Source organism: Neolamprologus multifasciatus, chromosome 18 (genome assembly GCF_963576455.1).
Source record: "Neolamprologus multifasciatus chromosome 18, fNeoMul1.2, whole genome shotgun sequence".
In the NCBI taxonomy this organism is placed as follows: Eukaryota; Metazoa; Chordata; class Actinopteri; order Cichliformes; family Cichlidae; genus Neolamprologus; species Neolamprologus multifasciatus.
Window position 1 is genome coordinate 33,182,273 of NC_140456.1, and position 27,674 is coordinate 33,209,946.

General features: G+C 41.4%; 1 protein-coding gene across 2 annotated transcripts in view; it reads right to left on the reverse strand.

Moving 5' to 3' along the window:
- Window positions 1-27,674, reverse strand: part of pappa2 (pappalysin 2) — a 102,277-nt gene that overhangs the window by 18,689 nt on the left and 55,914 nt on the right. For both annotated transcript variants that reach the window (XM_085141189.1, XM_085141190.1), the window contains exons 16-25: window positions 25,480-25,615; window positions 25,209-25,383; window positions 24,054-24,119; window positions 23,872-23,968; window positions 22,330-22,507; window positions 13,909-14,122; window positions 12,366-12,534; window positions 8,126-8,258; window positions 7,728-7,849; window positions 2,134-2,205 (exon numbers count right to left, since the gene is read on the reverse strand). In XM_085141189.1, the coding sequence (XP_084997315.1) occupies window positions 2,134-2,205; window positions 7,728-7,849; window positions 8,126-8,258; window positions 12,366-12,534; window positions 13,909-14,122; window positions 22,330-22,507; window positions 23,872-23,968; window positions 24,054-24,119; window positions 25,209-25,383; window positions 25,480-25,615 (1,362 nt within the window). The remainder of the gene's footprint in view (window positions 1-2,133; window positions 2,206-7,727; window positions 7,850-8,125; window positions 8,259-12,365; window positions 12,535-13,908; window positions 14,123-22,329; window positions 22,508-23,871; window positions 23,969-24,053; window positions 24,120-25,208; window positions 25,384-25,479; window positions 25,616-27,674) is intronic.

Below are 27,674 nucleotides of genomic sequence, written 5' to 3' on the forward strand. Positions count from 1 at the left end.
GATGTGGCAATATGAATAATAATACTTAAATGTACAGAAATATACAGTTAACAGTTGGTTTAAATAATAATGGATTGCATTCACACAGCGCTCTTTGAGACCCTCAAAGCGTTTTACAATTCCACTTTATAATTCCCCTCTGGCCATCACCAGTAGGTGAAGTGTCTTGCCCAAGGACACAACGACTGAGACTGTCCAAGCCGGGGCTCAAACCGCCAACCTTCCGATTACAAGGCGAACTGCCAACTCTTGAGCCACAATCGCCCTAAATAACAATGTTAATAATAATTATTTTATGTAAAAAAAAAAGTTTATGAGAATCATTTTATATATTTTTCCACAGCATTACATTTGAATTTAACAGTTCAATCTTTTAAATAGTGGACAAATATTTGTGGAATTATGACACATTTGTGAATGTATGTTAACAATCTAAATATGCATATGTACAGACAAATACATTTAAAAACAAGAAAATTATGTTTTATTACATTTACAGTGATTTTACCTTAATTTACATTTGAAATGTAAAATCAGTCTATTTATGTAAATTTAATGATATTTTAGAAGAACAGTACAAAACTGTAAAATACGGAGTAGAATACTTTTATATTACAATTTTTTTACAGTGTAGCTTAAATGAACTACCACATGTAAATTTTACTTTTTGTTGACTTGGACATTTACAGAGCCAGAAAAGTTCTGGTTTTATTGATTTGTCACATTAATGTCAAAGCAGTCGCATTAGTAGCAGCCTCTTGAAATTAAAGACAAAATAGATGCAACAAGTAAAAGAAAATGCTCTGTAATTAACATATTAAAAACCAAATGAAAAAACGGGAATAATCAAAAGGAAGAAGAATGTCACTTTAGGGAATATTTCAAATGGTTTCTGAGTGGTGTAGTTTGGAAATGTGTAAATCTCTGTATTTTTACCAAGGGCATAACATCATGGAGACTATATTTGTGTTGCTGATTCCGTTTCAGTTTGACACGATTACAATCCTTGTTATTAATCTCTGTCTCTCTTCCACAGCATGTCTTTATCCTGTCTTCCTTCTCTCACCCCAACTGGTCGCAGCAGATGGCCCCGCCCCTCCCTGAGCCTGGTTCTGCCGGAGGTTTCTTGCTGTTAAAAGGAAGTTTTTCCTTCCCACTGTCGCCAAAGTGCTTGCTCATAGGGGGTCATATGAAAGTTGGGTTTTTCTCTATATGTTTTATTGTAGGGTCTACCTTACAATATAAAGCGCCCTGAGGCGACTGTTGTTGTGATTTGGCGCTGTATAAATAAAATTGAATTGAATTGAACTATTTGTGCACAATGCTTAGCCTTTTTATTGTATTGAATTCCTAGCCATCAGCATATGACAAAGCCCGCTAAATAATGTACAGTGAAATATTAAAGGTATCAAATCAAATAATTCTGACTAATGTTTTGCAAATATACGTAGATTTACTGGAAATTTGTCTTTGTTTTAAAATCCTTGTTGTAGATTGCTTTTAAACTAAGCTTTGAGTCTGCCTAAATAATGACTCTAAATCTAGCATAAGCCAGTGATTAATTTATTTTCCTTTTTCAGATAATCCATTAGGCTTGGCAGGCAATCCACCATTTGGCAATGCCAGGACCCCTTGGAAAAACAAGCTTCTTTGGCCAGATTTGAAAGGGATTCTTGTAAAGTGTGAGAACATCAGTTTCTGCTTGTGTTTTTTCATCATGAAAATGAAGCACATCACACACTGGCTCTAGTATCTTGAGTAGTGATGACAACAGGGATACGGCATGTTTTGCTTCATGTTTAGTATTACTGGAAAGCTCCGTCTGAGACAGTAAATTTAATGTGGTTATGCCCAAAAATGTGCAGTTGTTTTTAGGATTTATTAGCCCATATCTCAGCACTAACAGAGTGCTGAGATATGGGCAAAACCAAATGAGATCCTTCTGATATTTACACTTTCGTAGCATGTGAAAGCACATTTGAGACGCACTATGTTCAGATAGAATTTCACTGATACTTTACCAAAGACAACTGTGCGTAATAGAATTACGCATAGTTTATTGGAGGAAAGAGAAAAGAGTTACTTCAAATGTCCAAGTTTAATTCAGAACTGCTTGGCTGCTTCCAAGCTTACCTCACAGGACTGGATGCAATGGATGTGTTGAGGGTCAGGATACCACTTCATCATTCCTGTGCAGACTATGCTCTGGGAAACAAAGCACACAACAACACTAGTGAAGCAATGCAGCCACAGGAAATGGATCGCTGCAGTCTTTGCCATAGAAAATTATTCCACACTTAGACACAAAAACATTTTTATAGCAATTTTTTTGAGTTTCAGTTGACCTCCAAAGGAAGGGCGTCAGTGAGTGTCTGATATACATTTTGAATATGAAAACCACTTTGTTGTCTGTTGAGAAGTGCGACTTCTATGACTGAATTTGATGGATCTTGTGGAATGACTATTTAACGGTGATTTTTTGAGACTACTACTATTCAGCGGCATTCCATCAGGGCAAGCAGGGCAGGCAATACTTGACCAGTAAAGCCCTAAATTGGACATAATTTAACCGGACCCAAGTTAGAGTGTCTCTCTGCTTTTACCTCAAATACAACACTGTCACAATGCTACTGGCATCTTTGCACCATCCTTTACATTACTGCTATCTTGTAGCTGTAGGTGGTTACTGTCTCTTAAGCACACTTAACTCTGCTTCTTTGTGACTCTATTGAAATTTATAGCACAACTGGTTTATTTAATATCAGTATCCATGCCCCGTTAACAATGGCTCATAAACTGCAAGACCTTTTTTCTTGTTGTTTGTGCATGTGCATTTTAGATAAGCCTATGTAATATCATGAGCTAAGGGGTGACTAGCATGCTAGACAAACTGCTGCTGGCTCTGCTTTCACTGTTCTGAGATCAGTCACTCTTCACATTGTCGGGAGTAAAAGTAAGCATCAGCAAGTAAAAAAACACCATGTGATTAATAATTTTATCAGTTTTCTCTTACTAACCACCAAAGCTAACGTGTAATGTAGAGAAGCACATTAGCAAAGAAAGCCTTCATGATGGAGATCAGTGCCTGTCGTGCTCAGTTTAATAAAACTATCAAATTGAACTTGTGCAGAGCCTCACCAGCACTGTCACGTTAATCCCATGGTTGACCAGCTGTTTCACTAATACACCACCTTTATTTTTCATTGATATTGTATCGGGCTTGGTAACATGACTGTTGTGTTATCAGCGTTATTATGTTGAGAACTGTCTCTCAGCTAATACTCTTACACTGGCGCATAGAGCTTTACAGCATGTTCTGACATGAAGTCAGTCATCGTCTCTGCTTCCCTTTCCGTAAAAATCACCGCATGTCACTACAACGATTAGATTATTATTGGATGTTGTCTAAAAAGTTGGGGTTAGATGAGAATTAATCAGTTTTAGAGTGACCGGTAGTTGGCTAAAGCATGATGAAAGGAATCCGACTTGTTAATATTATTTTAGTGTCTTGTGTGCAAAATTGTGCGTTTGACCTATGGATGACTTAAAGAAAGCACAAGAAAACAGCACAGTGTGTAAAACCTGGCCCCTGTGTGCTTACAATGAAATTCCATTCCTAGTATACCGTATAAAAATGAATAAAACTACATGTTGCATTCATTCTGGCTGGAAGCCATAGATATCCTATTGTTTTCACAGACATGTGCAGTACATTATGAATATTTGTTGTCTTTTTGAAGTATTTGTCATGCGAGAAAAATCATGTTTTTGTACAACTTAAGGAAATGCAAAAGTCAATATTTTGCGGTTAATTTTGGGTGAGGCTGTGGTCTTCTGCCATTTTTTGACCCAAAGAATTTACAAGGTGGTTAGTAGACAGCAGACTGACTAACTAACAAATATGGACAGAGAAAGCGGATCCTCCCCTGTGACTTTCTATGCACCCTGACCCAGCAACGGAGACCTGATTCCGAAGTACTTGAGATAACACAATCCCTCAAAATCACAAGGCAGTGTCAGAGATATGGCGTAAGAAACCAGACCTCAATCCAACTATTTGACCTTGGCAAGGGCGGAAAAACTGGCTGGTGGGCTGACTGACCACCCAAAAGTAAGACGAAACTGGAGCACTGTTTGCAACAGCATTAACGTAGAAGCGACTCCTAAGATTGAGTAACATGACCCGCCTTTGAAGCAAAACAACCCTGTAACTCAGACCCATGAGCTGACATTCCAAGTTTCTTTTTTTCATGGCGACTTGTATACACTGTGTATACACTATGAGAAATGTGTGTAATTCCTAAAAGGCTTGACGTCAACTGGAACCTTTACTCTCACTATCTGCCTGCGATTTCCAGTAATCCAACAAGTCCTGAATGATAACGGACACAGTCGCATACACATGTAGTGAATTTTGCTGGGTGATTAGCTGATGCAGCTGGGAATAAAAATGTTTTCTAAAAAACTCCTAAAGATACTATCTTGCCAGTGATTCAATCAGATACCTGATATGAAACACATTAGCTCATTCTATGATGAATTTGGAAAATGTCAGCTGCAGTTTGACAGAGATTAATTTTTAGACACTCTCAGTTACTTACAGACCACTTGAAATGGTTTCTGTTGAAAATTAAACTGATATTTCTGTGTTTTCTTTACTAACTAAACACACTGCAACATATTACTTTTGAGCACATGTCATGGTCTCAATTTAGGACTTTAAATGAACACTTAAAGCCACCAAAAAGATCTCAAATCTAAAATTTCATGACTGAGGAGTTGAAACCTGAATGTAGAAAAAAAAGGGTAATTCCTCTTCAACTATTACTATTTAAAACTGTAAACAAATGTATTGCTTATGATAGCTGCATTGCTTTTTAGCTACTGTTACTCTGTGTGGGGCCTCGTTGTAGCTGTGTGGGTTCTCTCTGGGTACTAGTTTAGGTTTACACCTAACCTAGCAACCCAGTGTTTGCTCTGGACTGACGATCTCCAGCGTGTACCACATTTGTTGTAAAATGACAGCTTGGATACTCACGCTGAACTGGACAAGTGGTTAAAAGAATGGTTGGATGAATAAACTCATATATATCCGCTTATAAATCACAGAACATGTATTTCTTTTTAATACTTTTAAGATTAGGCTTAAAACGTTCCTTTTGGCTAAAGCTGGGCTGGATCAGGTGACGCTGAATCCTCCCTTAGTTATGCTGGTGTAGGCTGTAGGATTCCCATGATGCATTGAGTGTTTCTTCTTCAGTCACCTTTCTCACTCACTATGTGTTAACAGACCTCTCTGCACTGAATCATACTTGTTATTAACCTCTGTCTCTCTTCCACAGCATGTCTTTATCCTGTCTTCCTCTCTCACCCCAACCCCCACTCGTGGCAGATGGCCCCGCCCCTCCCTGAGCCTGGTTCTGCTGGAGGTTTCTTCCTGTTAAAAGGGAGTTTTTCCTTCCCACTGTCGCCAAAGTGCTTGTTCATATGGGATCATGTGATTGTTGGGTTTTTATCTGTATGTATTACTGTAGGGTCTACCTTACAATATAAAGCACCTTGAGGCGACTGTTGTTGTGATTTGGCGCTGTGTAAATAAAATAGAATTGAACTGAATAGTTGTTTAAGAATATCATTTTCTCAACATACCCATCAGTCTCCTCCACTGATGGGTATGTTTTGCCCAGAGGTACTGTTCAAATATTTCCTCTGACTTATCAATTCTGTCACTAGTTAGCTAACATAAACTTATATAAGTCTATTAGCCGTAACTAACCAACCACACGATGTCATTTTCCTTACTGACAAAAGATGGTGCTAAACATGTTTTAAAATTTTTCAACTTTCAGCACTAACTTCTTAAATCAATTATATCAGTTAGTTTTTGAGAGCAGGGCTCAATGGTGTATATCAGCCTTTATGTGTTTAGCATCCTGGCGTTCTTTGATTTCATGTTTTGTTTTGTTTTTTTGTTTTTGTATGTGCATTAACACTTACTTACTTAAAAGTTCAAAATAAAGATTTGATTGATTGATTGATGAAAATAGGGAAGACTATTGCCAAAAAAGCCGATAAAAAATTTGGGTTGCAAAGTGTGATTTCAAGTATTTAGGTAGCAAAAGACTCTCTGAGGAATCAGAGATGTAATATTATCTCTGGACAAGTGACCAACAAGTGAGAAAGAGAAGACATGCGACTTCTGATGCAAAATGTATGGCAGCAAGTGTTCAGCATTTTATTTTCCTTGGCTTCAAACTGTGAACAATCTTAGTTTTGTGCTTATCATTAAAGGTGAATCAGTCTGGAGCAGTAGCTCAGTTTACTTCATGCTTTTGTTAAGAGCACCAGATGTTTGGACACATTATTCATCCTGATGGGTGTTTTTGTGTAAAAATCTCTGCACTGTTTGTCAATGTATCAGCTTTCACGGTGCTCTGGACTAGTCGCTTGGCAGCAAGTGAGCAAAACAACAGCAGTTTTGTAACACCTACCATGCGCTTCCAAATGGTAGCAAAAACCACAATGGCTTTCTCAGTTGTGGTTATTTTTTTACCAATCACAACATGTTATTTTTCACCACATCCAAGCTCATCGTTTATCAAAAAAACCTAGAAACAGCTGCACCCAGTTATGCAAGTTGCGATCACAGTTCAACATTAATCAATGAACCTTGAAAGTATGAATATTATATATGCATCAAGCGTGAGTCGGGTAAACTGTATCTCAAACCAGCATTTAAGAAGCAGTAGCTACGCTGTAAAAAATACTGTTGTGACATTGAGACAGCAAGAGGGGTGTCACATTTACAAAGGACCTCCTGGCCTACACTTGGTGGTTATTGGCTGGCTGAGGAAGGGGTTGTCAGCTGGTCCAGCTCGCCTTGGCCTTCCAGGCTATAAAAGCTGGTTCGGAAGAACTACTAACTTCCACTTTACCTGGCATCAACCTTCCAGTAACAACAAATTTTCTTATTTGAGTAAACGTCTTGTGTGGACTCCCTCTCTGTCACATACCTTGAGCCCGTTTGTGACATCGTGCCAAAATTTCTACTTTTTCTTGAGAAAATAAACACAATGTCTGAAATATGATGGAAAGGAACTATTTTTAACCCAACATTGTGCATGTTGTCTTCCTTCTCTCACCCCAACCAATCACAGCAGATGGCCCCGCCCCTCCCTGAGCCTGGTTCTGCTGGAGGTTTCTTCCTGTTAAAAGGGAGTTTTTCCTTCCCACTGTCGCCAAAGTGCTGCTCATAGGGGGTCATATGATTGTTGGGTTTTTCTCTGTATCTATGAAGCGCCTTGAGGCGACTTTTGTTGTGATTTGGCGCTATATAAATAAAGTTGAATTGAATTGAATTGAATGTTACCATATATTGTTTTGCTGAGCTTGGAAAAACCAAAAAAATCTAGTCACACTAGTCAAGTTATGTAATCTGGGACGTCACTTGGGATTGAGTGGTTCTCTAAGAGGCAGTAGGTAAATCTACGATCCTAGAAATCTATGGTTTGGATCTGGGTTGCTTTGATTTGGAAAATGATGACATGCAAAGTAAAGTACAAACAACTTTTTCAAATTCAGCATTTCGTCATTCATCACAACATTTCAGTACATAGAGGACAAGACCAGAAGATCTCCTGTTTAAGGATGTGGCCACTCCATGTGTTGAACTTTAATTAAAAAACATTCCCCCAGTATACCGATACTCTACTCCAAAGGTATCTCACCTGAACTTTTTTGGGAACCATCCAGTGTTTCAAAGACTTGACTGTAGTACCATTGGGCAGAACCACCGGGTCATGTAGGTCCAAGTCTACAGCCATAATGCATGTTGGGTAGCATTCAGCACCTAAAAAAGTAAAGACCCCACACAAATCAAATAACAATAATCCTAATTCAGAACATTTTCTTTCTTTCATGTATTGTCTGACTTGAAGAAATTGTATGTGTTCCACATATTTATCTAATCTTTACTCTTAATTTTATCAGCATTTTTAAAATGAGAAACACAATAATGTAGAGCTCTAAGAATTAAAAATAAAGTAGAAAAAATGTAGTGTCCATCCAGATAAGCCAAAACGGATATATATGGTTTCATTTAGTTTCACAGAAAGGTCACACTCACCAACAGCCATCCCATGGTCACAGCTGTACTCCACAGAGTTGAGATCTGGAGGAGCAGAACAAGATCCCTGGAGATTGGGACACATGACAAATTCTGCTGTCCATTCTCCATCCTTAGTGCAGCGAATTTCAATCTGGAAACAAATACAGGCATTAAAATCCACAATGGAAAGTCTACACTTGTCCCAGTTTGGGCATTTTTGCACATGAATCTCACTATAGCAACAAAATACTTGGTAGAAATGCAGGTTCATGGCTGTTTGTAGGAATTTGTAGAAGAAACAAAACTGTATGTGAAATCTGAATTTCAGTTATTCCACAGAGCCGAATCCTAGGAGTGATGTCACATGTAAACGAAAATGATGTGAGCTTCACCAATCCAAATCAGGACGTTGTAGTGATCTAGTGGGCGATTGTGGCTCAAGAGTTGGCAGTTCGTCTTGTATTCGGTAGGTTGCTGGTTCGAGCCCCAGCTTGGCCAGTCTCGGTCTTTGTGTCCTTGGGCAAGACACTTCATCCGTTGCCTACTGATGGTGGTCAGAGGGCCCGGTGGCACCAGTGTCCGGCAGCCTCTCCTCTGTCAGCGCGCCCCAGGGTGGCTGTGGCTACAATGTAGCTGCCATCACCAGTGTGTGGATGACTGGATGTGTAAAGTGCTTTGGGGTCCTTAGGGACTAAGTAAAGCGCTATAAAAATACAGGCCATTTACCATAAAACCGCGGTCCCCAACATTTTTTGCGCCATGTTCATGTCCGACAATATTTTCACGGCCCTTTCAGGTGTCTTGGATAAATACAACCAAATAAAAGCAGTACCACTCCCCCCCAAAAAAGAAGATTTATTCGTAACACACGCCAAAAGACACAGGGAAACCGAAAAAAAAACAATGATAAAAAACCTGAAAACCATGAATTTCACACCCGGGCCTCAACTCTCGCGGCCCGGTACCAAATGACTCACAGACCGGTACCGCTCCATGGCCCGGTGGTTGGGGACCGCTGATCTAAAAGATTTACCTTTAAAAAAATGAGAGTCATCTGCTTCTCTGTTTGTTAAAGGGTCATTTTTATCCTTTGAAACATTATCTAAAGATTTTGGAATCCCAAAGACTCACTTCTTTAGATACTTACAAGCGCGTAGCTTTGCAGTTAAACACTTCACTTCCTATCCAAGTCTACCTAATGACTGTCCACTTGAGGACTGTCTGCAATTTCGATCTATTGCTAGAGGCCACATCTCTCAAATATATAGCACATTGCAGCATATAAAGGCAGACTCTATGTCGACAGCCAGAAACGCCTGGGAGCTGGACTTAAACCTCCAGATCCCAGACGACCTTTGGGACCTTAGTGTGAGCAGGATCCATGAATCCTCAATCTGTATACGGCATTGTATAATACAGTTTAAAATTCTTCACCGGGCGTACCTAACCAAAGCTAAACTAGCCAAAATATACAATACCTCTGATGATAGATGTCCGAGGTGCAAGCAATCACCCGCCACTATGAGCCATATGTTCTGGACCTGCTCTGATTTGAACCGGTTCTGGGAATTAGTTTTTAAAGCTCTTTCATATGTGTGTGGGAAAACAATTGATCCTAATCCGATGACAGCAGTCTTTGGTGTACTCCCAAACCAACACGGGATAACTTCTTATCAAATGAATGCAGTGGCTTTCTCATCTCTTCTGGCACGCAGGCTAATTCTTCTTAAATGGAAGGACTCAGGTCCACCAGTGTTTGTTCAGTGGGTGAGAGAGGTGACGAGGTGTTTGCAGACAGAGCATCTGAGATACAGTTTGAGAGGGTCTCAAAGTAAATACTACAAAACCTGGTCATCCTTTGTTGAATATGTGGAGAAGTTGTCATTTACTGAAGTATGATGTAATACTGCTTTTATCTGTGTTTGGTTTTTTTTCTCTTTCTTTCTTTAAAGCCACCTACTATCTGTAGCAAGCCGGAAAGAACTGCGCACAATGCAGCCCCCCTTTTATTTATGTATTTATTTTATTCTATTTTTGTTTGTTTTGGTTTTTTGGTGGGTTTTGGGGGTTTTTTTGGGGGGGGGAGGGGGTTGTTGTTGTTTTGGTTTTGTTTTTTTGGGGGGGGGAGGGAGGGGGGTTTGTTGTTGTTGTTTTTTTTGCCTTGTTCACATGGTAGTTTTTTTTTGTTTGTGCCCATAGATTACACGTTTTCCTGCATCCAACTGGTTTGCACTGCGTGGCGCAACCGGTTTCACAATGGCTGTGTTTGTAATCGCAATTCGAGTTGTATTTTTCTGTACTTTTGTCATATTGGAAAATCATAAATAAAGTTGTCAAAAGAAAAAAAAGAGTACAGTGGCATGCTTTACCCCACTGCATCCAACACTTTCCATTGTACTTGTGATATAAAGCTTCAGAAATGTTTGTAGTGCTTTTGCACGAGTCTGCTTGGTGATTGATTCTAAATACCTGTCACGGAAGTGATTGGAACACCTGAATTTAATAATGTGGATGAGTGAATCCCTCCAACAAAATAGTGTTCAAGTTGTTTTCATTCTTTTCTCCTAGCTTGTTCTTTATTGTGACTCTTCCTTATATAACGTAAAACATTTCAAAAACAAAAGATAGTATTTTAACAAAGTATTTTATGTGAAAATGTATAATGTACTTCCACTTGGCACTAGTTAGCGTGTAAAGTTATTCATGTCAGGAGGGTGACGTGTCCATGGTACACCTGTCTTAGCTGATGGCACAACAAACCTGGGCTCCAACAGGCTCTTTCCTAGTTACAAAGACCACCTCTCCTGACCTTCCTGTTGTGAGACCTGAAGTGACAGCATGAATTCTGAGAAGACAATAAAACAAATACAAATATACAAGCCAAAAAGAACTGCGCACAATGCAGCCCCCCTTTTATTTATGTATTTATTTCATTCTATTTTTGTTTGTTTTGTTTTTTTGGTGGGTTTTGTTTTTGGGTTTTTTCTGTTTGTTTGTTTGTTTGTTTTGCCTTGTTCACGTGATAGTACTTTTTTTTTTTTTGTGCCCATAGATTACACATTTTCCTGCATCCACTGGTTTGCACTGCGTGGCGTAACCAGTTTCACAATGGCAGTGTTTGTAATCGCAATTCGAGTTATATTTTTCTGTACTTTTGTCATATTGGAAAATTATAAATAAAGTTGTCAAAAAAAAAATAAGAGTCAGTATTAAAATTGAATTTGCTGATTTATTTTGTAATTCACTTTGTGACCATTTTGACTCATTTAATACGTAATGTTTATTTATTGCCTTTAATCTATTGTTAATAAATTGTTAATTGACAGTCAGTATTGTTAATTAATGCTGATCAGGTTTTTCCAAGTTAATATGTGAACTGTGTGTACATATTTCATAATCAATGCAGTAAACCTTCTGTATCATTTGTATTATATGGAATTAGCAGAGGTCAATATTGCAAAAAACGTGAACCAACAGTATTATTAGATTTTAATATTAATGTTGGGGCAGTATCCGTTTTTCTCTGCAAGATATGAGTCTTCTTGTCTGTTGTGTTTTACATTTGTTATTTGCTGTCTTTCTCATTGTTCATGCCCGTGTAGATTACATGCACTTAATCCCGTCTTTCTCTTAGTCATCACCAAAGTGGATCTTTTTTAATCTCCTGTGTGAATCTGCACCTTCCTATATGAAAAACTTTCATTGCTTTTTAGAATAATTATTTTGTGTTAAGTGTGTTTTCTATTTAAAAAAGCATTGTTTGTTCAGAGCATTCAGAGTTGGTTTGACCATGATGTTGTCCACAGTCTGGACTCCTGCTGCAGGACACATTTTTAAACATTTACAATGACAGCCATTGTTGAGGTTTTGTCACACTTCACTTACCCTGCATAAGAGCTCCTGGATGACCCCAAAATGATTCCTCTAGACGTCTGGGGCAATACGTATATGTCAAGGTGTAACTAATGCATTAGCCATGAACACTGCCATTGCAGTTACTGTACCATGTTAGGAGTCAGGCATGTGTGAAACTGACTTGTACAGCATGACTTGTAGAGGTGTTAGACCACTTTTTTCTTCGGCTTTTTGACAAAACATTTAATAACATGCAGCTTAGCGAACTCAACTGACACTCAGGATCACTCTCCTTGTGATCGATCTAAAAGCGCTTTGATAGTCATGATTGTGCTCAGAACACTTCTGCACAAGTACAAGCACTTTGAGGTGTTAAATAAATGAACAGCTGTTGAAACCTTACATTTTTCGTTGTGTCCGAGCACTGAAGGGTGCAAACGGTGTCATAGTACAGGCCATTGGTGCAGGTGTACATGCCCTGGAATATATCAGGTGGGGCCGGGCACGCTATCGGCTCGCAGCCAGTTTCCTCCCACTGCCCTCCTTCCAGACACTCTAACTTGAAGTGCTTCCTAGAGACAACAGGTAATACACACATCTCTCAATGACCCGAATTATCCAGTTTAACACACACTGCTGTTTTGCGTGAAGCTATAAGGAAGGTTTACAAATAAGACAACTGAACACATTACATGGAAAAATGTACTGAAGCACGTGTTGTAAGAAACGCTGAACACACAACAGTGTCCGTTCTACAGTAAACAATATTTCCTGTGTGCTGCATGTTGGGTGTAAATGCAACAGTGTGTGTTATAATATTTATGTGGGTACATCTGTCAAAGGTAAAAGTAAAAAGCCTGTTTAAAGCTCTGTAACAGCGGCTGCCTTTTACTTTCACATGCTGAACTAATAAAGCATCAGGGGTTATTAAAATGTTTACTCATGTCGGAGGAAGCATAACTCATAAAGACACCCAGCTGCAGATGGAACTTCCAAATAAAAAGTTGCTCATTGGATTGCAAAGAAATTTAGGGTAATATCTACCCATCCATCCATTTTCTTGTACTGATCCAATCTAAATGTCATAGAGCGAGAGGCGGGGCACATCCTGGACAGGCTAACGGATCCCACTCAGATTCATATCTGTGGTCAATTTAGAATCACTAGCAAGCTTTCTATGATATCAAACAGCCTTTCTGTATGCTATTTATTAATCTGCTTTCAAATACAAGACCATCCTGACCCCCCAACGCCGTCTGAAATGTGTGAAGAAAGCCGACTCCTGAAGGAGGACATAAACTTACACCACAGGATGCATCTCCTGTTAGGAGACCCTCATTTCATTATAAACATGGGATCTGTTTTCAGTAATGAGCAGTTACTCGGGGAATACAACTGGCAAAGGAATGACGAGGCCCAGTTAGCAGCAGTACATATTTTATTGGACCCTAATGTGAGTTTGCTCCCAAACTGAATATACTTATGTGGATGATGGGCCAAAGAATACCTCTTAAAAGCTGTGTACTCATTGATATTTAAAACTTTCCCCTTTGGGTTCTGGGTGTTCATGGGATGCATTGTTACAACAGTGATTAAGAAAAATCTAAAGCAAAGATCCTAATTTTATGAACTAGTGCGTAATGGGAATCTTGTAAAGTAAAGGAAAAGAGAGAATTTCCTCCATTACGCATGGAGGCATGTGTAATTAAACACTGTATTTAATTTGGTTTGTCTATGCTGACTATTTGGTCCCATTTGGATATAACAAGTAAACGCCTGAAATAAAAAGTTTTCCCGTTGATAATTTAAGGAATCATTCAGAAGACAAAACGCCTGGAATTAGAATAAGAAGAAACATTTTTGTGCGTGTTTCAAGCTTTATGCTGCAATTAATACTTAAATAGTGAATGAACTCTGTTGACTGCCAGCATTTCTACCCAACTTACCGTCGTATCTTCTTTTTGAGGCTCCCTAACACATAGAAGCCTGGTTTGCATTTGTAACGACAGACAGAGCCAACATCGTGCCCTGAAGCTAGACAGTCTGCTGTTAGCAGCTTGGCATTGGACATGCTTGGCACCTCTGGACATTCTATCTTGCAGTAGGCCTCCGGGAAAGACCACAGCCCGTCCTCCAAACACACCAATCTGTCACTGTCACCTAGGGAGGGGAGAGGGGGAGGAAGCAGAGGGGAGGTGAAGGATTTTAAGACTTCCAGAGAATTTTAAAGTAGAGCCAAACAGCTAGGTTAGTTGTGTACTTAGCTTTGTTATGTTACAGAGATATGTTCACGTTTATCTGACTGCATGAATATAGCAGAACTTTTTGATTTGATGAGAAGAAAACCTTAAGGTTCAGAGATCACTGATATTGTAGGCCTTTACACTATAATGAAAGCAGTTCCAAATGACTGTTGTATTGAATTTGTGCTCAATGTGTAGTTTGTGGCTCAGCTGCAGGAGAGGGGTGGGGCAGTATCCTAACGGCCGGCAGCAGGATTGGGCGCTGTTGCCACTGCCGTTGGGGGAGGCTCAAGCTTGCCACTGGCGTCACGATGTAGCTTCGAAGATGTGCGTAGAGCCATCCTGGACCTACTTGTCCTCTCACTGGCTGCAATTTTGCAGCAGTGGAATGGGGGTGAAAGATCAGACCTTTGCGTTTGCTCCGCGGCTCCATGATGCAGCGGTCCGATGGCTTCAGCCGGGACCGTCACCAGTGGAGGCACAGCTGCTGGATGCGGTGGTCCAGGAGCAGTTTGTTGAGGGGTTTCCAGGGGAGACAGCACAGTGTGTCAGTTGCCATCGGCCCGCAAGCCTGCATGCAGCGGTCACACTAGCTGAAGACCACGTGGCAGCACGGCCAGAGGAGGCAGTGGGCCACATGCAACCAGCAGTGGAGAGTCGCCCGGTTCCGGCCCCGAGGAGGTTCCCAACTCTGCTATAGCTTTGGAAGCTGCGGGGCAGTCATCTTCCCGTCTGCGGCTATGAGACCCTAACTCTGTCTCTCTTGCTGGTCTCCACATGTCCTGACAGCTGTAGACGCTGCGCCCCACCCACCGGAAACCACACGAACGCCGGGGCAGGAGTGCAGGAAGTGCAGGCAACCAGGATACATCTGCTGAGAGTACCCACGGATGGAGGTGGATCAGGTGTTCTATGTCACTGGCCCTCAAACACCCTCCCTCGATCTGAGATGGGACGTATAGCGTAGCGGTAAGTTGCCAAGGAAGTATACGCCAGGCTATGGTGAACTCGGGCTGGATGCAGACCCTGGTCCCTGGCACTGCTAGAGGCAGAGTGGGTGGAAGTTAGGTGTGTGCATGGGGACACACACAAATATCCCATAGTGCTGCTGGAAATGGGCAACGTGCATAGAGAGAATACTGCGTTTAATTCATGCCTGACGCGTCCCTTAATTCTCTGGACAGATTGGGCGGGGTTTAATAATCGGTTGGGGTAGTGTGTGGGGATGCGTTCACGACCTATGATGGCATGTTGCGTCTGTGTTACACTCAGCGGTGATGTGGCGTTATTCAACGCTGACTTTCTGCCAGCTCCTGCCAGATTTCCCACTAGAGCAGTCTCATGATGACATCTTGTGCTCAGCATTCGACGAAGTGATAGGAACTGGTGGTCACATGGTGCACCATGACGCAGCGCTAACCTGCTCACATTTTGTATCATTTAAAGATAGGCTGTATCGAGTGAGTCGTGACACTTGCACAGAAAAGGAACACCCCCAGTTGTTGGTGCCAAAAAGCTGCTGGAAAAATGATTTTCCAAACAGCTCACTATTATCCTATGATGGAGCATATGGGGTATGATAAAACTCTGGAGCAAATAATGGCCCGATGTTATTGGCCAGGCATCTAGGCGGTGTGTGTTCTGCCCGAATGTCAGCTGGTGAACCACCCGGCCATTCAAAAAGACTATGAAGTGGTGTCTGTGAAGGTTCTCAGTCATCCAGGTAATCGTAGTCAAAGGAGCTTGCAAAGAAAAGCGTCTGGACTTCTTTAAGTTACTTGAAGACGTTTCACCTCTCATCCGAGAAGCTTCTTCAGTTCTAAGGTCAAATGGTGGGGAGTCCCAGATTTACAGTGGTACAGTCAGACAAGTGAGGAGCCACACAGATATATCACCTCAGCCTCCTAAAAGCATGGAGAGAGGCTGAAACCACTTCTCTGGTGAGCTTGGTGAAGGATGAGTTGGGGCCGGAGGTGCCAAATTTCACCATACCATCCTTCCTCCGTCGTGATAACTATCTCACACAGGCTGAAAGAATGGATATTGCTACATTGCAATAATGTTTTGCAGATACCCCCCCCTGCCCGGTCACACTCATAGAGCACCATTTTGAAACACGCCCTGGTGTGACGATGCGTTCAGAGCCCTACAGGTTATCTGAACATAAAAGACAAATTGTTCAGAACGAACTGGCTGAAATACTAAAGCTGGAAATAACAGAAGAGACACACAGTGCATGGTGTAGCCCCACTGTGTCCCATAGTGACAAAAGATGGGTCAGTAAATTCCTGTGTCGACTACCGCAAAGTGAATGAGGTGTCGCAGTATGATGCCTACCCAATTCCCCAGGTCAGAGAGCTACCTGGACTGGTTTGGCACTGCTGGCTTTTTCACGAAGCTGGATTTAACCAAGGGCTACTGGCGAGTCCAAGGAAAAAATGGCTTTCTCTACTCTGTATGGTTTGCACCAATTTCCCACACTTCCAATCGGCTTGTTTGGAGCCCAGCCACTTTCCAGCAGCTCATGGACCGGGTGCTATGTTCACACACTGCGTATGCTGCCTCCGGTCACTCCTGGGCATGTACAGCGGGTGGCTGCAGTCCTGGAGTCCCTGAGGCAAGCGTCACTCACCGCCAATTCAAGGAAATGTGTGGTTGAACAGAGGGAGGTACAATACCTGGGGTACCGCTTCGGACGTAGGCAGGTGCGCTGTCTAATGGATAAAACAGCAGCCATTGGCAATGGCAATTGTCATGGCAATTGTGTCCATCTCCTCCCAGATCTGTATCAGGGCATCACTGAGCTCACAGACAGTCTGAGGTACAACCTGGACCCAAACATAATGTCCCAGAGGTGTTCTATTGGATTTACTCAGCCTAGCATGGGGGCCAGTCACTGTTATCAATTCTTTCACCCTCCACAAACTGCCTGCATGCTTACCAAATTAGGCCAGGTATTGTCATGTACCAGTAGGAACCCAGGACTCACTGCCAGTGGGTCCAAGGATTTCATCCTGATAACTAATGGCAGGTGCTGTTGTCTATCCTGTAGAGGTCTGTGCATCCCTCCATGGATATGTCTCCTCAGACTATCAGTGGCACGGTGGATGTGCCAATTCCGGTATATTACAGCAAATTAAAAGTTGGGCTCCACAGTGCCCAGCAGTGTCCTGTTAGGAGGTCAGTTTGTATGACACTGGCAGTGTTCCTCCTTGCAGAGCAGATACCAGCCCTGCTGATGGGATAAAGACCTTCTACAGCCCTGTCCAGCTCTCCTGCCTGGAATCTCCTCCATGCTCTTGAGACTGTGCTGGGAGACACAGTAAATCTTCTGTCAAAGAAACGTCTTGATGTGCCATCCTGTAGGAGTTGGACCAACTGTGCAACCTCTGTAGCGTCCAGATATCACATCATGCTAGCAGCAGTGACACTGACCCATGCCAAATGCAAAACTAGCGAAAAGTCAGAAAAGATGAGGAGGAAAAAATGTCAGCCAGCCTCCACTTGTAAAAACATTTGTGTTTTTGAGGTTGTCTCATTGTTGCCCATCTAGTGCACCTGTGGTTAACTATATCAGTGCCAAAGCAGCTGAAACTGATTAACAACCCCCTCTGACACTTGAACTGATATCTTGGACGTGAACTTATATCCCAGAAGTCTTAATGACTTAATGTTATACAAGGATTAAACCGTGTTCTTTATTTATTTATTTTGACCAGTGTATATACTTAAGTCTTTTTCTCTATGGCCTTCAGAACTATATATACATCTCTCTGTCATATATATATATATAAACATCTTAAGCGCCTGTAATGCTGGAACTGTGCTGCACAGCCATAAAAGTATGTAAAAGTTTCATAGCTCTGTCTTGTACAGTTATGAGCAGATTGGAACTTCACTGTTGCCCATAGCTAATATTTTTCAAGGCTAAATGGCCCCACATGAAGCACGAGTATTGTTATGTGTGGAGAATAACACTCTAAACCTTTCACGACTTTTATTAGGTCCATAAAATGTAATGAATCTTTAACATGAAATCTCACTTTTCAAGTTTTGGAATAATGACAAATGCATTACTGGTGCACCCTGAATATATTTTTGTGAACTTCACAGTGTGCTTTCAGCGCTGAGTAATACACGATGGACTTCAAACATACTCCACAGAACCAAAAGCCACAAACAGAATTATTTCAGCACAATCTGTATTTAGATCAGGAATCCACGGGTCTTACTGCTGACTCTACTACAACGTTTCACTGTGGCTTTCCAACCGCCAACACAAGTGTGGACATCACGTTCATTCCATTTAATCACTTCAAGAAGCGGCTGCTGCATTGCATAACCTTACTAAATAACCTCTACTGGTTATTCTATGCTTGTGTCCTAATTGTGGGTGCCACAGGCAATATTTGTTCTCTATGGTCTTGATGCACGGGAGCTTTATAAAAACACTGCGGGCATCTAAGTACGAGAAAGTTGTGTGCGTGCAAAGGGGACAGGAACATGCCATATAGATGTTTCTCTCAGAGTTCATCCTGAATTTCAATAACAATTCTGTCAAGAACACTTTAGTCAAAATAGGACTCTTATTCCATCTGCAGTTTATATTTGGCGGCATATTCTGAAACCTCCTCATGTGCATGGAAAGTTAATAGAAAGTGAGAGAAGCAGCAGGACCCATTCACACAACAAAACAGGTACGACAATGGACACAACACTTAAGTCAGAAAACTCTGGGCAGGACGTGGGCTGCAAAGCAAACTGCAGATAAGCCAGCAGATGAATAGGACAGACAGAAGGGTATCTGCTAGGAGAGCTGGCTGAACTTGACACTTTGGCCTGTTTCATGAAACCAAGTAATATTTAATTGGCCGTAAAGCTTCATGGAACTTCAGCGGGAAGAGCAATCCTAACTGAGAGCATAAGTTTGTAAATAACATTCCAAAGTGATTTCAGTCAACCAGGCAGATTCGATGCTCCTTTCTGAGCTGCTCTTCTGAACAAATGTGCTTTAAATAAACAGCTTTAAATAAACCACTTCATCTTCTGGAGTTTAGTTGGTGAAAGCATTTTGCTGTGATCAGTAGACTGTTGTAACTCCAGCAGCTCAGTCATAAAGCGGTTTAAAAGATTATTAGCAAAAGTCATCAAAATAATAGAAATTACAGAAACAAAGCATCATTTAAGCAGGATGTCTGTCCTTGCCATTGGAAAAAGATTCATTCTATTCATCAGTTTTTTAGCTACTTTAAGTGATTTCTTTGGTTCCTTTCTTCGGTATCTAAAAGTATAATGGGAGACAGAGCCTTCAGCTTTCAGGAACTGTGGTGACACCTTTCTACTTTAAAGATTAGGCTTAAAACTTTCCTTTTTGATGAAGCTTTTAGCTAGAGCTTCCTCATAAGGTTTCATCTATGTTTGATTATTGGTTGGTATTTTTGAAGAGTCTTTACCTTACAACAGGGGTGGGCAACTCCAGGTTTTAGGCTACGTTCACACTGCAGGCGAAAGCGCATCAAATCCGATTTTTTTGACCCTATGCGACCCATATCCGATCATGGTATGACAGTGTGAACGGCACAAATCCGATATTTTCAAATCCGATCTGGGTCACTTTCGTATGTGGTACTGAATCCGATACATATCCGATGTTTTAAAAAGCGACTGCTGTTTGATGGTCATGTCGCATTAAATCCGTCTTTTACGTCACCGACACAAGACAGACGCCAATTATCAGCTACAGAGAAGTGCCTGAGAAGACATCGCGAACGCTTCCAGCGTACAGGTCAGTGAAACTGTTGGGAAGACAACGTTGGAGAAACGTGAACATTTTATTTGTACTGTATAATCTGCAGATTCTGACAGAAATCTCCTTGATCCATCACAGCTGATTTAAATGGATAAATGACCTCCTCAACATGTCTTGAAGTTCTCCAGAGGCCTGGGAATGAACTAATTATGTGATTCAGGTGTGTTGACCCAGGGTGAGATCTAAAACATGCAGGACACCGGCCCTCGAGGCCTGGAGTTGCCCACCCCTGCCTTACAATATAAAAATGAATGAATTCAATTGAATTTGTTATCTACAAGAATTGCCCAAAGACAACAGACTAGGTACCTAATTTTCCCAGACAGTAATATGAATAAATAGGGAAAAAAGTTGCTCAATCACAAAATGTTTTCCACATTAAAAATGTCTCATTATGAACTCATTACTCTTTTGCGTCTTACTGGGAACAGCAACCAGTAATACATTTGAGACGGTCACTTCTAGTTTTATTTCTTATAATGCTGCCAAGAAATTAAGCTTCAGCTAAGGATAGTTTACATAGTTTACAGCCAAATACTTAGTCGAGAAACATTTTTGAGGCAGGAAAGTATAGCGCCCCAGAAGTGACGTTACATATTACATGATTCGTTTAGGGTTCATTATTCAATTTCAAATGCAGCAGAATCCACCTGTTGGGTGCAGCACAGATGCAGCTGCTCGGCCTGCCTGTGACAGTGGCAACTATGGTTACTCTTCGCTTGTTGCTGTGGATCCGTCTATGCTGCAGTAAATATTAGGGGTGCAACGATACCTGTATCGATACTGAACCGTTCGATACAGTGCTTTCGGTTCGGTACGCATATGTATCGAACAATACAAAATTTTTAATTTATTTTATCAACTTTCCTTCTGACGATGCTGTCTGTGTTGAGCGCTCAGTGGATCTGCGCTCGACAGTGCAGCCTAGGCGGAGTAGTTGAACGCAGATTCACTGAGCGCAGCGCAAGCTAGCGAGACAGAAGCTAAGCTCGTTGCAACATGGCAAATTGAACCTCCCCCACCCTCATTCAGATCTGGCGTTTGGAACTATTTTGGTCTTCATGTGACGTATGACCCTGAAGGTAAGCGTGTCATGGACTAAAGTAAAACAGTATGTTGGATGTGCCAGCAATGCTCAATTACATTGGTGGGAACTAGTGTGTTAGCGCAGTTAGCTCGTTAACGCGTTGGCCGTCCAGCCCCACACACGGGGCGATCCGCGGTAGCTCGTTAACGGAGATTTGCCGTGTTGTGGCGTTAACGTCATTTCAGATTAACGCTGACAGCACTAGTGGGAACACAACGAATATGACTGCACATTTACTCCGACATCATCCTAGTGCAAAGACAAGTGGAAGCAGACAAAAACAACAAGCACGCATGCTACAAACTTTACCCGAGTCATTTAGACAGCCGTCAGCACATGATTCTCCTTATGGGGACCTGATATGTTTAATATGCTGCTGAGAATATAGCCCAGAAGAAGCGTATAGTAGAGCTTTTATTTTGGAAAGAGACATTTCTCTGTAATAAACTCTCTTTTCCAAAGATGAGGGATTTCTCAATCAGATAGATTTATTTTTTATTACTTTGTTGTTTCAGCAACATTAAATTTAAAAACTGTACTTTTGAGTTAAAATATATATTTATAATTTTAATAAATGACAAATTAAAAAGGCATGAACATTTTTTTTGTATCGTGACACCAAAGTATCGAACCGAACCGTGAATTTTGTGTATCGTTGCACCCCTAGTAAATATTTCTACTACTATTATTCATTTCTAATCTGCGTCTCTCATATACAGCCACTATATTAAAACCCCATTGCCGCCCTATGGAGTGGCTCATCTACTGATCAGAAGGATGGCGGTTCGATCCCCATCTGCTCCAGTCTGCATGCCAAATATCCTTGGGCAAGATGCTAACCCCAGGCTGCTCTCTGATACATTCATTGGAGTGTGAATGTTACATAGAAAGCAATTAAAAAAGCACAGGAAAAAAGTGCTTGTGTGAATGGGTGAATGAGGCATGCTGTATAAAGTGTTTTAATGATCCAGGATAGAAGAAAAGCACTGAAAGAATCAGTCCATTTACCATTTATACACCACATGGGATCAGAAACAGTTGCTTCAATGCAAAATTCAGTTATGAAAAGGAAAGACCTCAGTCAAACTGAACCACTGTTAATTTCACCTGTTTGCCCTGTTATGAAGTGTGTGAAAAAAGGATCAGAGGTAATAATGACAGTTTTGCAAGGTACTGCAACATTAGTGTGCAGGATAGTTAAAGTATGAAATGTAAAGCCTTGAGCTACCTTGTAAAATGGCTGGTGATCCACAGGTGAAGGAGCACTGTTTGCCAAACGTGGTTCCCCAAGGACAACTGAATATGGCGTGGTAGACATGAGACTGATCAGGAAAGCCACAGTCTACGGGCTGACAGCTAACAGCACGATCCCACGAACCATGGAAACACTCCAGTTCTGCCTTTCTCTGAAATTAAAACAGGAAGGTGAAAAAAACAAGACAATAAAGCTGTGAAGCAGGTGATGAGAGTATTTTACTATTGTAGAATAATGGATGTATTATTTTCTACGTTTTCCATGCAGAGTAAAATACCATCAACAATCTTCTACTTTTTGGACGGCACGTTGTGTAAGTGGTCCTTACATACTGTTGCAGAGATAGATGCTCATATTAAACGTGGCCAAAGTCCCATCTGATGAGGTTAGCGGGGGTACAAGTTCGTCTTTTGTACCCATGTCTCTGTATGACCTCACTGAGAGTGAATATAACATGTCCATCTCAGGCCTCTCATTTCTCGAGATGTGACCAGAGCAGCCCCGCCCACCTGACATACAAACCTTTTGTTCTCAAGGGACAGCCAATCATAAATCAGGGCTGTCAAAACCATTTTACATTGTGGGCACACTTTGATCTTAAGTGATCTTTCTCTCTGTCAGTGGAAAACTTTAACTGAGATATCTTAATCAGCGGTCCTCAAACCCCGGGCCTCGGACCGGTACCGGTCCGTGAGTTGTTTGGTTCGGGGCCGCGAGAGTTGAGGCTCAGGTGTGAAATGTATAGTTTTCAGGGTTTTTATCAGTTTTCAGCGTTATTTTGTTATCGTTTTTATCGTTAACTCGGTTTTCCTGGGTCTTTTCACGTGTGTTATGAATAAATCTTCTTTTTTTCGGTACCGGTACTAGTTTTATTTTGTTGTATTTATCCGCGACACCTTAAAGGCTGGTCTGTGAAAATATTGTCAGGCATAAACCGGTCCGTGGCGCAAAAAAGGTTGGAGACCGCTGCTCTTAATATAAGAAACAGACAAACAATTTCAACAGCAAATTGTAAGAAATAAATGTGTAACATTTTCAAAACAGTTTTTGTAACGTTTCCCAGATTATTATGTAATCATAAAACAGAAAACGTCATTTTTTGTGAACCAATTGTAAAAAACAAACAAAAACATGCGTTTCTATAGTCAACAGTGAAAAAACATGAACATTTTTCTTATTTAATTGTGTATCTATTATTTAACTACTTTGATATAGTATGTAGGGAGGTCTTTATCAGCAGGACAAGCTATAAAACATATTAAAACATATTAAATGTATTAAACTGATTAAAATATATTTAAGTCCAAACATTTATTGCCTCCTTCACATCAAAAGCCCTCCAGTGGGTCAGACTGGAGCATTTGTTGGGCCAATTCTGTCATAAATGGCTTGTTTCAGATCCAGTTCCCAGTGCAGGATAAATGTAGAGCAAAAAGGGTTTTTTTTAATGATAAGATCAAGATGATAAGTTAACATTCAACATTTGGTGATAAAGCAACACAATGTCCAGTTTACCTGGTGGGGTGGGATCCATCTGCCATTGAGAACTGTAATACTGAAACCTCTGTGGCACTGAACAGTGCAGCGGTAGGCCTCGCCTCCTCCTGTACACCTACAGAGACACACTGATATATAGATAGTTCTTTTGTTTGTTGCTTCAGCTCTCTAATTATTCAGTTTCACTCCAAATGACCTACCTGACAGAGGCGTGTTCGATATGAGGAGAACTACAGCTGTCAACCTGACATGGCTGCCTCAGACAGCTATTGCAGGGGTGGAGGGAGGAAAGGAGAAAAGTAGATGGATAAGAGGCAGGGAGACATGCAGGAGAAACAAAAAGCTGTCCCAACGTCCTCTGATCAATACTTGTAGCCCAGATGGTAACTTTTGGAAGGTCTAATTTTGGCTATTTGTCTGTAGCAAAAAAAAAGATATCTCCAGTTTTGTTGATAATTTAGCTGCTCATCGTGATCCAAAAATGTAGCAATGCACTACCAAAGTCATCAATCGCAAATCTATATTATTTGGCTTTTTAACCCTGGAGAACCAATGGGGTCAGAGCCAACCCCATTGGTTTTCTAGGGAAACCATGGGGTCAAATTTACGGAGCCCCGCAGGGGACATGGGAGAAAAAAAAATTAAGACGGACCTTTGTGAGATCTCGCAAAACTAACTCGGGATCTCTCAAAACTTTTGCGAGATCTCGCAAAACTTTTAGCTGCATTCTTCCCGTTAGCTTTGAGCTAACGGGAGGTCGAGACCTACTACAGCTGGGAGGAACACCGCTTTCCCGGCACATCGTGCCTCGACCTCCCGGTCGGCTTTGAGCCAGCGTCCGAAGAATGCGGCTAAAACGTTTGCGAGATCTTGCAAACGTTTTGCGAGATCCCGAGTTTGTTTTGCGAGATTCGCAAAAGTTTTGCGAGATTCCGAGTTTGTTTTGCGAGATCTCGCAAAACTTTTGCGAGATTCCGAGTTTGTTTTGCGAGATCTCGCGAAACTTTTGCGAGATCCCGAGTTTGTTTTGCGAGATCTCGCAAAAGTTTTGCGAGATCCCGAGTTTGTTTTGTGAGATCTCGCGAAACTTTTGCGAGATCCCGCAAAAGTCCGGCTTAATTTTTTTTTCTCCCATGTCCCCTGCGGGGCTCCGTACAAATTTGACCCCATGGGTTCTCCAGGGTTAAAATGTTTTAAATCTGAATCAATATCTCGATTAAGTATTATGGAGTGGGTGCAAAAAAGTGTGCAGTATTATAATTTTCCCTTCTATGCTATGTATGTGTGTGTGCACGTTTGGATGTGTGTGTGTGTTAAGTAGATAGTTGTGGGAGAGCCCACCCTCTGATGCGCACCCGGTCAGGGCGAAGGTGCTGAAGTGGCAGGAGGTCCTCAGAGCGACCCCTCCCACTGCCACAGTGGGGGAGGAAAGGAGGAGGATAACAGAGGACGTGAGGAAGAATGGCTGAGAGAGGTCGTGGGTCACGTTCACCACCAATGGGTTTCGATGGCATGAGAGGTCATGCGTGCCTGAAGAAATGGAAAAGTTTAAAAGATACAGACCTTAGTTTGTGCTGAATCATCTGTTGCGTTCTAACTTTGTTTGAAAGATTACAAATGAAGTACCTAATGTGTGGTTCCTGTCAGCGGTGTCAGAGAGGAGAATGGTGACTGTCCTTCGACACTGCTCCCTAGACCACGATCCATCTGACGCCAGGTACACCATCACAGAGGCTGCCACTCCAGGATGGGCAAAACCCACCTGTTGCATTGATAATATCAGGTAATATCAGGTAAAAGGCTCAAAGAAAGAAAAACAACATACTATGAACAGAATGTAGTTTTAGGACGTCAAAAAAGGCGCACACCTTTGACGCTGCCTTTTTTTTGTTTTTCTCGTCCACACGTAAATGCAAAAACTGAGTTTTCAAAAATATCCACCCTGGCCGAAGTTTTTAAAAATCTCCATTTTCAGTAACCAAAAACGCCGTTTACGTGTGGACGAAAGGTGCAAACGCATAGAAAAATCTGCGTTTTCAAAAATACCCGGGTACGTGTGGACGTAGCCTGAGTTGCAGCCACTGGACCTCGTTTACAAATATGTGACAATATTCTTGTCCAGCATGTAAAATTACTGCATGACATGTGCACAGCAGCCAGCTTTGTTCTTACCATGGTGTAAAAGTTAGCAAATCAGACTCATTCTAAATCATACCTGCAATGTGCATACTGCATACTATTAACTTTCTCAAGACAGCCAGGTCTTCTAAATTTCTTCTTTAATTATAAACAAAATCACGCAAGAAAATATTGATCGATCACAGATTTATCACCTGTTGACTGCACCTGTTTTATTTTTCCCCAGCTGTGCATACTTTCCCTAATTAGACCTGTTTGTTTTCATCTGCCTGTCTATGAGTCTGTGTTTGTGTTCCTTTTGCCTGCAACTGCAAAGTGTGGCTGTGGCTCAAGGAGCTCGAGCAAAGTATCTACTAATCAGCATGTTAGTGTTTTTATCTATGGCTGCTCCAATCTTTGTGCCAGAGTGTCCTTGGGCAACATTCTGAACACTGAGTCCTTTGCATGTTCATCAGAGTGCAAATGTTACATAGAAAGCAAAAGAAAAGTGTACGGGTGCTTGAGACATACTGAATACCATTTCTCAACCCTTGACACTTGGAGCGTCTCTAAGCTGCGGTCTACTTTTTTCTCTGCCTGATCAAGCTCGAATCTAAACTGATTTTTGTTGCACACTGTCTGTAATGCTTTTACAGCCACCTGTAAAGAACGCAGAATCTGGGTGTTTCATACTTAAGCAACAGATTCTGGGTTCAGTATCACTTTAAAGAAACATTAACGGAGAAATGAGAATGGGATTCCAAATGAAAGTGCAAGACTGTTAAATTACAGAGCAGGTAGAGATGGGGGTGATGGCATGGCAGAGTTATGCTTTTCAGACAGCACAAGAACAGGTCGCTTTTCAGAAGCAGACCATTTCAAAGGAAAAACGGTGTTCCAGGGAAAGCTAGCAGATATGCCGGTCATAATGACGGCTTTTCAGACTGTAAAAGAGTCTTTAAGGCTTCCAGAGCATTTGCAAAGACATATCTGATAAAGAGGACATCCATAAAAGAAGCAGGGGATGGAAAGATGAGTCATTCAACAAAGAAGTGGATATGAGAGAGAAAGAGATAAACAAGCATATGCAAAAGGGAAAAGGCAGGTTCCCAACTGTAACGGAGCCTTTAATCCAGAGAGTGACAGACAAGCTGAACGGCTACCAGTCAAATCCACAGCTAGTCTACACTTTGTTGCTACTGTGGGAACTGTGGCAGTGGAAACATTAAATAATAAATATGAGAACCTGAAATACAACAGTATGAAAAAGTGTTTGCCCCCTTCCTGATTTTTGATCTTTGTTTATCATACTTTAATGTTTCACGTCATCAAACAACTTTAAATACTAAACAAAGATAAAATGCAGTTTTTAAATGAAGGTGTTTCTAAATAAGGGGGAGAAAATCCAAACCAGCATGGCCTCGTGTGAATGCCCACCCCCGAACAACCCCTGTTATAACATAAATTAACTGGTGTATCACATCTTTGGAAAGCTGAGTTAAATGTCTCTAGCAACACCCATATATACGACCTATATGGATGACCACCGCACTGCCTTTATCAACCAAGTTGCGGCTCCTGAAGACCATCGTTATACCGACGGCACTGTATGCAGCGGAGACTTGGAAATCAACTGCAAAGATCAACCGCCATCTTGACGTCTTCCAACAACGTTGTCTTCGATGGCTGCTCAAGATCACATA